General features: G+C 29.2%; 1 protein-coding gene across 1 annotated transcript; it reads right to left on the minus strand.

Moving 5' to 3' along the window:
* Positions 1-8,747: 8,747 nt before the first annotated feature.
* On the minus strand, positions 8,748-9,592 carry LOC130810153 (vacuolar iron transporter homolog 4-like). Its single transcript, XM_057676111.1, has one exon. The coding sequence runs from the start codon at positions 9,540-9,542 to the stop codon at positions 8,907-8,909; it is 636 nt and encodes a 211-aa protein (XP_057532094.1). The 5' UTR covers positions 9,543-9,592; the 3' UTR covers positions 8,748-8,906.
* Between the last annotated feature and the right edge of the window lie 2,465 nt (positions 9,593-12,057).

The following is a 12,057-nucleotide window of genomic DNA, read 5'->3' on the forward strand; positions in this document are numbered from 1 at the left end:
GTTAATTTCGTGCTCTATGATAAATGAGCTTTATTTAGAGTAAAGGTAAATTTCTCTTTTCAGTGACTATATTTTTACTTATACTAATTTAGATTAGCACGAGTTCTTTTTGAAAGTCTATGATAACTAATTCATGCGGATTTGGTCCAAAGTGAACTATATGATACATGCTGATCATTTACGACTTGCTGATCGAAAAACTATTATCAAGAGATAAAGGTTCGATTAGGAAAAATATGTGTACATGAAGCAACAAGAGCACATGTATATATTTGCGACTTTTTAGTGTGACCTTACGATGGAAGAATCTCGTCTTGATGATTTGTATAGAGAGTTTTCTTGTGTTAGGATCTTTTAATCTTATGTCGTGAGGGATGTGATCTATGTTAGGTCTGACATGGTGGTCAAAGAAGCATCTTTCCTAGTTAAGTGGCGGACTGGCGGCACAAGGAGACGTACTATGTCATTGGAGGAGATTAACATACGGGTGATTTGATCCTTGGTATGTGAAAGGGATTGTTAAGTCAAGAGTAAAATATTAAGTAGTTGATAATAAGTAATTCAAGCCCAAACTAGAATAAGCCTTTTGAAGTGGTGCAAACATTCAAATTCATCCCAAATTCCATCACATTTCTTTAATTCTCACCTATATATTTAACTTACAGTTGCATTTCATTTATTTATTTCTTCAATATTTTTATAAAATAAAATTTTATTCACTTTTCTTAATTTTCTCACTAATTGCTTTCGGGAGAAATTGGTGTGACAAAAGGAGTAATATGATGAATGGAATGGGACAAATGGATTGCTGAGGCGGAAAGCATACATTAAGAAATCTCCAAATATAGTGGGAATAGTTTAATACAAAAGAGTGTGCTCTCCACACATATGCCACCAGCTCCCATTATTTATTTCACAATCCAACAAATAATGTTTGTGTATTGCCCACACATCTTTACCTTTCTTTAACATTATTTGTATAAGACTAGTCTTATGCTATATCAACATCTATCTTACTAGATACTAATCCATGATCTTGCCTAGTGTCCCTTCTATTATGGGGCTTTCCTCATTTATATTGGTATGTTTAGTCCTTCATATATCTACATTTCAAAAGATAAAGTTGTGGCAATACTAGTATTAGGTCTAAAAAGTAAAGGTAAAGCACACTCCCAGTATCCCGCATAAGGTAAGGTCCGGGTAGAGTTTTTTGTTTTTCCTGTAAGATGCGGACAAATCATATCCGTTCCCCCAAGGAGGGAGTAAAGATAGATGCGCGCAGTCAAGAAACCCCTCAATTAATACCTATGCCCAGTAAGGGCCGAACCCTAAACCTTATGCTCCACATGCAGATGCTCTATCCATTGAACTATAAGCGCTTTTGGTACTAGTATTAGGTCTAATGACCTTAATATAAGAGTTCTCATTTTCAACTAAAAGGAACTAATTTTATTGTGAAAAAAAGCCAAAGGTAAGGCTACAAGTTCCTCTAAAAAAGTGTATTTGTACAATGGGTAGTAATAAGAGGTATTAGATTTCTTTAAAGTTTATAAAAGTAAAAGTTAATGAAGTTAAGAACTTATCGATAACAAAGGGGAGAATATTATGGTTCTAACTATTTCAAATCAATAAGCATTATACATGAATTAATAGTTGATTATACACCAGGACAGTGAAATGATGTGGCGAAAGAAGAATCCAACTCATCACGATATGGTAAATTTCATGTTATGACCTAAGCTAGTTGCTACTATCGAATATTTGACTAAGGATAAACTTATAGAAGTAGATGGAGACGTTGAATTCGTTGTCTCGATCATTGTAGTTATTAGAGAAATGATTATTGTTTGTGTCTTTATGATTGTTTTTTTTTCTTCTATGTTTATGTTGTTAGCCTTAATACTTGTCTTGTCTTGCCTTGTCTTCCCATGCCATTCGTCTAGCTTGATATTTGTACTGAATTTTATTTCTTTTGCAGGTCATACTCGAGCCGAGAATCTTGCTAACTGCAAGCTCCTTAATCATCACTTTTGACTTTGACCTTTTGAACTCACTTAATAAAACTACTTGAATCAGTCATTTTTTTTGGATACGAGATTTTTATAATAATTGATTGCTATTTTTTAGTGGATGTATTGTCTAGAAAAAGATTGAAGTAATCAATGTTGGAGATTATTAATAATGAATAACTATAGGGATTCTCATTGATTCACTTAGTGGTTAAGACTTTTTTCTTTATTTCTCTAACCAATCCCATATAAAAATAATCAATATATCACTTTTAAATTTATATGGTCTTTGTGTTCAATGTACATGACTAATTGAAGATTGAATTCAATGGTGTTAATACGCTTAAATCAATGTATAAAAGACCCTAATACCAACTAAATATAAATAAAATTTTCCATCCACTGTATTCTTTATCGCTTTTTTCATTTTAACTTAAAAGTTAATTTTTAATTATTTATTAAATATATTTTTAAATTTTTTAACCAATTAATAAAATTAAAGTTAAAACTCAAACAAAAAATCAACTTAAAAACACATTTATCCAACAAATTTATTTGAAAGACGGTCAAATATAGAAGGCATTTTTTTTTTACTAATATGGAGTGTTATCCACATAACCTCCACTAAGCTCCATTTTTTTTATAATTATTTATTTTAAGCTTTTATAATTATTTATTTTGATTCTCAACTTTTACGTCTACGCATCAAGTTTTTTTTTTCCTTTTCTACAACATAATTGATTTCTACAAATGTGCCTATTGTCCACCATTTATGGGCATTCTAAAATCATACGCAACATATATTTTTATGATTTATTTCACTATGACAAGAATTTTAAAGTGGAATTAAAATTTATAAAATTTTTATTTTCAAAAAATAAATGAATTATGAATTATAGGATTGTCAATATCTGATATTCAAAAAAAAAATTTGTGGAAGCGTATTAAAAAATATACTAATAATAATAAAAAAAAAAGGCATAAACAATAGAGTAAACTTCTATATCTATCAGCTCTTAATAGCTAACATACTAATAATATAATTCAGTTGATCGTACTCCAAAGCAATTAGACCATGCATCTAATTAGATTGAACCGAACTTATTTTCACTAATATGACCTATATTTTGTCTACTTATTTTTATTGAATGTACGAAATTTATTTTTATTAAAAATAATTTTATTTTTACTAATTATTATTAGTTATTAAAGTAATGTGATCAAATTATTTTAATCTAGAAAAATCTAAGACTTTAATAGAAATATCAGATATTAATAAAGAATAAAAAAGATAAAACTAGTTAGGAAGATTCTAGAGAAATGTAGTGTAATAATCTAGGTTGCACTAAAACGGACACGGACACGGACACGAACACGGACACGACACGGGTACGGGAAAACGCCAACTTAAAAATGGTGGACACGGGGACACGAAAATGGTAATATAATAAATATATCAAATTAAAGATAATTTTACAATCTTTCATTTGATATATGTAAATAAACACTTTAAAAACATAAAACTCACATAAAATGCAAATAAGTACCAAATAAACAACATGAGTATTTAAAAATAGTCATACAAACCAAATCAAAGAAAACCAAATAAATAGGTAAATTTAAGATTTAAAATCAAGATTAACAAATAACACATTAACAATTTAATATTAACAAATAACAATTAACAAATATTCAAAGAGGATATACAAAAAAATCAAGAACAACATTTCAACTTTTCAAAATTCAAATTACAAACACATTAACAATTTAACATTAACAAATAACAACTAATAAATATTTAGAGAGGATATAAAAAAAATCAAGAACAACATTTCAACATTTCAAAATTCAAATTACAAACACTAAGATTAAGAATTTAAGATTAACAAATAACACATTAACAATTTAACATTAACAAATAATAATTAACAAATATTCAAAGAGGATATAAAAAAAATCAAGAACAACATTTCAACTTTTTATTTTTATTTTTATTTAAAAAAAAAACGTGTCCTTGACTGTTTGCCGTGTCCGTTGCCGTGTCCCTCCCGTGTCCTTGCCGTGTCCGCGTGTCCGAAAAAATATTAAAATATTAGACACTTCATTTGGCGTGTCGGACACGGATTAGAGACGTGTCCGTGTATTCCAGGTAATAATATCCAAAATAATTAGACATTCACTTACTATAAATAGGTGATGTATAGTTGATATAAGAATGACAATTAAAAAAAAATCAATGGATAAAGTACTACTCCTTCAATTACAATACTACTCTCCATTCTATAATTTCCTTAAATATAAAATCAGCATTTCCTACATTTGGTATCAAGTGTTGTATGCATGCTCAACTAAAAATAAATAAAAACTCCATAATTTTATAAACCTTGTTAAAAAAATACCCGATGGCCAATAACATTGCAAATTTTCCAATACCAATTTTTGGGGAGAAAATTATAAATTTTGGAAGATAAAAATAAAGACATTATTAAGATCACATGTTTTATAAAAATACGTAGATGAAGGATACCAAGAGTATAAAGATGAAAGCAGTTTGAGTAATTCGCTAAAGAAAAAGCTCGAGACAGAAAGAATGCAGGATGCCAAGACGTTATATTTAATACAAAATACACTTGCGAATTCAATTTTTCCAAGAATATTAAGGGTCGATACAGTGAAGGAGGCATGGGAGATTTTACAACAAGAGTTTCAAGGAGATAGCAAGGTGAGAAGTACTAAACTTCAATCTTTAAGAGGTGATTTTGAAAATTTAAAAATGAAAAAAGGCGACGGTGTATAGCAGTTGGAAGACGCTTGGTAACAAGGGTACCATCAAGTAAACGTAAGAAGAAAAATGTATTTTGATAGAAATATCAGATATTAATAAAAAATAAAAAAAGATAAAATTAGCTAGAAAGAATTAAAAAAATGTAATGTAATAATATTCAAAATGATCAGACTGATCAAATCACAGTCTACCATGATTTAAGACCCTATCATAATTTGACCTTAATTATTTGATTAGTGCTTATGATCATTGTTGATCTCTTAGTTGATAAGCCTGCGTTATTTTAATTTATTTTCTTATAATGATAGCAATGAATCCATCTTCTAGTATATATAGAACAACTTGAATTCTTCAACAAATTTTCTAATACTTAGTGGAATAATACTGTTTAATGATAATTGGACTTATTTTGAAGTTTTTTAATATTTAATTAATTAATTATCGAAGGATGTGTTAAAGTTATTACTTTGGGACTCACTAAAAATTATATGTGAACAAAATTAAAGTTTGGGATTTAATAATTCATGGGAGTGTGCACTCCACAAGACTACCACAAGATCCCTATCTACTATTGTAATCATCAAATAATTTTAATTTCACATATTTAATTCCATTATTTAATTTGTAGTCAATCAACTTTCCACTCAAAGAGGTGTTCTAAAACTACTTTCTTTGATTTTAGTGTTTTTTTTGATAAATTTTAGCGAATCGAAATTAGCTAGTGAATCATATTATAGTGATTTTACCAGATATATTAAGACGACTGATCGTATATAATCCTTAAAATTAACGAGTTTATAATATTGTTTTATGTTAATACTACTTCCATTTCAATGAAAAATAAAAATATCATATTTACTTTTTCACGGTATCCAATACACTTATTCAATGCTAAATATATATTATTATATATATTTTCAATGAAATGAAAAAAGTATATATTAATTTTGAGTACGAGATAGAATGAGAGAAGGGGCATCGAGAATCAAAGTCAGATTGCATTACTTCTCGATAATGTCCGATTTGCAAATATTTTTTTGAAAAATAATAAAATAAATATGGTAAGTAAAAACTTTTAAATTCCTAACTAATCAACTTTCCACCCAAGAAAGTTTGTATATTAATTTCCTGAAACTTATCTCCTTTGATTTTGCATAAAAGAGTATATGATCTCCCCTTTATATGACCGTCATTGCAATTTTGTTAGGCTCGATACGTGAATGGTATGATCCTACATTTAATTTATTTGTACATATCTTTTACTTTTAGTTTTTACAATCACATATGATGATGAAAGAAAATTTTGTCATTAATAATTCAATATATTGTGCATTTGCTGAAAAAAATTACATTTTAATTATTCTTAAATAATCTGACATATTATATATGTGTCTTTCAAAAATGTATTTAACTTAAATGAAACTGGTGTTTAATGGCTATAAGAAGTTTTATTTGAAAGAAGTATGAAGATTTATGGAAAAAATGAAACTTTAAGGTATATCCTGCTCATTGAAAATTATATATGATCAGAGTTTGGGAAAGGAATGAAGATGAAAATTCATATCTAGAAAAAAGAGTGTGACCAAAAATTCCCTCAGCTCGATAAATATCCATAGATGTATCCTTAGAAAAAATCTCAGTAGTTAATGATTTATGTAAAAAGGCAAAAGCAAAAACAAGAACTCTAACTGAAAAGCAAAAGAGTATCGATAGTCTAAAACATGGATACGACGTCTCCAATCAGGTTTTCAGAGAGATGTAGGTTATACAAGTCATTCTTTATTTCTTCTTCTCACATTCTCCTAGGTCTTCAACTTTAAAGTCTTCTAATAAATGAAATAATGTTAAATATAAGAGTAGTCAACACAAAAAATTATTCAACATTCTTATAAACTTATTTATCCAACTTCCTTAAAGGCAATAAAAATATTCAACACCTTCAAATAATCTAAATTAAAAAGCAGACAAAAAAAATTAACAGCCAACAACTATTTACAAGGACACATTAAGTCTAGTCACCTTCAAGTACTCATAAATGTAAGCCACTTAGCTTTTAACAAAAATAAGGCATGATCTCTACATTTATTACAAGACTTTGGGTTTTCTGTTAGAAGAAAAATCAGTAAAATTCTTAGTAGAAATCCCAGTAACAACTCAAGTTAATGCGCATAAAACTGAAAGTGCATTATCAAAAGTTCAAAACTATTAACCAAACGTAAATTGCGTGCATTTTCTACCATTTTTTCCTTTAAATAATTAATGTCAGTATTTTATGATGTTGGTTGTATGTGATATCTTACATGATAATTAATAAAAGTAATCACAAGATGTTTTATTACATGTTGTATCATTAGAACCAAAACTCTAAGATTAACTTTAGCATATGGATCGGATTATATTTATTTATGATTTTGTTAAATAATTAATTAACTTTTAATATTCTTACAATCCTTTATTATATTAATGAACTAATGAAACTAATTTATTCATCTTCTTTACCAATTAGAAAACGTTTTCATAAAAAAAAAAAAGATTACAAACTTAACCGATAAAAGAAAATACCTAAAAGGAAATACATAACCAAAAAATTTCTTATTTTTTCATATTAAATTCTCGTGACTCATGAGAATTTATTCTCTCCAACGACTACTTGAATATCGTTGCAGGGATGAAATTCGAAAAAATTTATTACCTGGACCATAGTCCATGCCAACCTGAATCCAAATACGCCCCAACATTGTTGGTTGATTATAGTCTCTAGCTAATTTGATTCACGCTGGCCCCTTTTCTAATTTTACCCTTACCTCAAGTCCTCAATTAATCTATACGGAGCTAAAAAAGAAAGTTGATTTTTTATATTTTATAATTTCTTATATAGTAAGTTAATGTAATACTGATTGCGTATGGTGTATTATCGTAGCAATCTTGTAATATTCATGTAATCTTTCATCTCCTATATATAGTGCTAGCTTGTAATTAATTATATTCTTTTCAATACAATATAATTTTATTACAATAGAGTATATATAATCATCAAAAAGTGACAAAATGTTAATTTAATAATATGATATCAGAGCCAATATGACGAATTGTAATGATCTTATGGGTTCTATATATTCTCATTCATCTCTTATATTGCATCCATACTTTATCTTAAAAAGACATGATACTACGTTAGTAAATAATATATATCTTGGAGTTACAATAATTATCTAAAGTTTTTAATTGAATTGGTTCCTTAATACATGTGAAGAATCGCTATTGATATTTTTTAAAGAAGTTATAATATATTGTTTGGTTTACCATAAAAAACTAGCTAACAATCAACACGAGAATTTTTTATTACCAATGGAGAACATGATTATTACACTCTTAGGGGTGTTTGGTATGAACTTTTTAATACTAAGTAAGGGATTTAATTACCATTACTCCACATATTTGTTTGGTATGATATTATGTTAACCCAATCCCTTTCTTGAGGGTAATGTTACCATCCATTTATGTCAAATAACAAATTCCCTTTCTATGATCAATTAAGTGTTTCTCTTAGATTTTCATACCAAACAACATATAACTACAACCCATACCCTTACTCTTACTCCTCTTTATCATTTTCCTTTCCATTACATTTTATATTCTCATACCAAACACCCTCTTAATGCACTTCAAATGAATTCGATCCGTTTCCTAAATTTCATGTTTTTATAAAAAAAAATGTAATCCCAAAGGAAATCATCTTTCAACCAAACAACCTCAATATTTAAAATAAGGTATAACTTGTCTTATATGAAATCATTTTACTATGAGACTGATTCATATAATTAGCTCAGTTTTAATTAATCACTTTAAAATTTTAAATGATCACTTTAACACACTACCCAATAAATATAGTCTCACCATAAAACTAAAACTTCTGTTAAAATAACACTAATTATTCCATTTATAATAGTGAATTACATCTTGATCATTACTTATACAAATTATAACACACTTACATAAGTGGACATTTTATCTTTTAGCTAGTATCGTTACATTGTCAACTAGCACAATATTACTAGATATTCAAATCATTATTTAATAATAAAAGACCTCATTAATATTCTTAATCAAACCTAAAACTCAGTGGACCCCATCCACTTAGTCAAACCAAAGGTAATAGCCATAGCAAGCCAACCACCCACCAAAACCCTAATAGAAGCCCTAAAAACTGGTGCTCCTCCTAACAAGGCTCCTAACCACCCAAACACCGCCAACGCCACCGTCACAGCCGCCACAACCACCCCAACTCTAACCTTAAACTCTTTTATAAACGATGCCGCCAAAAGCGGCACCATTGCCCCAACCGAAAACGTTAGGGCAGAAGCCAATGCAGCTTGTAAAGGGTTAGGCAATTTTTCTTTTTCTTCCTCATTTTCTTTTTTTTCGTTATTTTGTCTTGTTTTATTTTCTCTTTTTCTTTGTGCAAGTTCTATGTCAAGCTGAGAAAATACGGAGACGAATTCTCCTATAGCCATGCTACAAGCTCCGGCTACTAAGCCAGCAAAGCCGGTCAAAATCATAACTTTGACGTCTTGTTTGACCGCGCCAACTCCCATCATGAGTGACGCGGTCGAAACAAGACCGTCGTTGGCGCCTAAGACGGCTGCTCTTAGCCATTGTGCTCTTGACGAGTAGTCAAATACGTCTTCGGCTTGTTCTTGGTGGTTTTGGCTCTCTTCATCGAATGTAGATTGTTTGGAGGAATCCATTTTTTGATGAAAGTGTGTAAGTCTTTTTATATAAGAATGCGTAGGAAAGAGGGTTTAGTTTAGTTGTGATAAGTGTGTGAAAGTCATAAGGCTAGCTATTTATAGATGGAGATTGAAACACTTTGGATTATTTGGTGGGAAAAGAGTCTTTAAAATAATGTTTGTTGAGTTGAATATGTTTGAGTATATAACATATATATTTTTGGGGTCTTAATTATAAGATTAAATTTTTGGTTAAATTAGTTTCTTAACATGGTATCAAAAGTCAGCGTGACAAGAAGTCACCTGTTTGAATCTCAATCACCCCTCATTTAAAGTGGAATATTTAGCGTTATGTACGAAGAAGACCTGTGTATCATCATATTCCTAGCTGAAAGGGCTCTCGTGTGAGAAGTCGTATTAGAGTATATAACATATCTTGGGATCTCAATCATAAGCTTAAATTTTTGGTTGAGTTGATTCTTTAATAGAATTCTCATCTAGTTCTTAATTTCCCTCGCCTATACTTGTAATTATGGCTATCGATTAGCAAGGTAAAAATCGGCTACCGCTCATTATCCCAAATTTTTTAAGGTTCAAAAAAAAATTATTTTCATGTATAAGGTTGATATTAACTTGAATTGAATTTAAATTTAGTATTATTTATATTTTTGGTTAAGTAATTTAAGTTATAGTATTTTTTTTATAACGTAGTTCAAATATCAACAATAAAAAACAAAATAAATATTATATTATTTATTACACTTTTAATTTTTAGGATTCTTTTTTATTTTTCATTCAGAATCAAAAAATATACAGAATGGTCTAAATAAATGTTTGTTACTTCTCTAGTAATGGTCCATGCATGTAATAATTAGGTTAAGGGAAAATTATATAGTGTTTTGGGATAATGTGAAGAATTGGTTTTGCTTTTTCTAGTGGAGTGTGGCGGACACAAAACTCTCCATTAAACAAAGCTATTTTAATCCGGGCCAATTTTAAGATATAAGTGTTAAAAGAGTGGTTTCCCACTAATGTTTATTGGTGGGGTGACCTAATTTTGTCAAGTTATAAGTGAAAGTAAAGGGGGGCATGGATCGGGCCGATGTGTGGGTTGCGGCATGGGCACGACTTGTCCTTAAGAAAAGCACAATTCGTCTTATATCCGGCTTGGCAGTAGGGAAGGACATGTGTCGATTTAAGTAGGATCCAATCAGATTAAGAGTTGTTTAATATAGATTCAATATATATATTTACCGGGCTTTGGAATCGAATAATCTAACTCTGACCCGACTTTATAGTCATGAAAAAATTAATTTGGACACAAGATTCAGTTTTAAGTTGATCTAAAACACCTGACTTGAAATCAATTCTATTATCCAAAATTCCAAATAAACACCTTTAGTTAGACCCTATATATTTTACTGGATTTAGATTCGAATTCAAATATATAGGACCTAAAAATTAGGATGTTGACCAAGATTTTGATTTTATATATACTAGTTGGCCCTTAATATTACATTTATGTTGTCTTTGTCTCTCTATTATATGCGTTACGCAGGGGTTTTTGAGAGTGTGCAAGGTGATCGATCATATAGGGTTTTTTTTTTTCTCCCGTATATGAAAAGGTTCCAAAACCATGCCAAAAAGAAGAAAAGAGAAAGAAGAAAAAAACCTAGTCGGTATAGCCCGATCGGTTTGTGAAACATGATTGTACTGAGAATTAATTAGGAAAGCTAATTATGGATGACAAATTAATATCAAGCCATAAATGCAGAATTTCAATAATAAAAATTAAAAGCTATATTTCAAAAATATAATAATAATAATAATAATAATAATAATAATAATAATAATAATAATAATAATAAAATCCAAGAATAATAATTTTCATGATTGTTGTAGCCTCATAAATAATACTCTATAATTAGCTTAAACTTATAGTTAAATTGGTGCTATGATATGGTATCAAATGCCTAGTTCATGGGTTCATATCTCACTAATTATGGGCTCATTCCAAATAGAATATTAAACCTCATGTATGAGAATCGTATGTAATGTCATTCACACTAGCTAACCAAATGGGGCTCTCGTGTGAGAAGGTATTGTATGGAGAGCATATGATCAAAATTCAAGAATATTTAAGTAAAGCTCGTTTTAGCTTAACCAGATTTCGATAACCGATTTGAAGTTGTGACGAAGTCCAATGGGCTTGATACTATTGCAGTTATGGATCATTAAGGACACAAGATTTGGGATTTTTGACAAATATGTTGATTTTTTATCTTTGGCTTTTTGGTTGGTTAACTGGCAAAAAAGTATTTTTTTTAAAGACTTTTAAGTTAGTTGCAAAGCTAGCTATTATGACAAGGCCATTTGACCCATTAGTGGCTTTTTTGATTGACTTTTGATTTTATCTTACCTTTTCTCTAACTAGCTAACAACTAGCAAATAAATTTTATCCAAATATCTCTTTAATAGTTGGCTAAAACACCTAATTTAATATAATTAACTTATCAGTTAATATTTCAATTGG

This window comes from Amaranthus tricolor, chromosome 4, assembly GCF_026212465.1.
Source record: "Amaranthus tricolor cultivar Red isolate AtriRed21 chromosome 4, ASM2621246v1, whole genome shotgun sequence".
Lineage (NCBI taxonomy): Eukaryota > Viridiplantae > Streptophyta > Magnoliopsida > Caryophyllales > Amaranthaceae > Amaranthus > Amaranthus tricolor.

Bases quoted from the DNA above. Each gene is read 5' to 3' on its own strand.
- LOC130810153 (XM_057676111.1), bottom strand. From the start codon at position 9,542: ATGGATTCCTCCAAACAATCTACATTCGATGAAGAGAGCCAAAACCAC.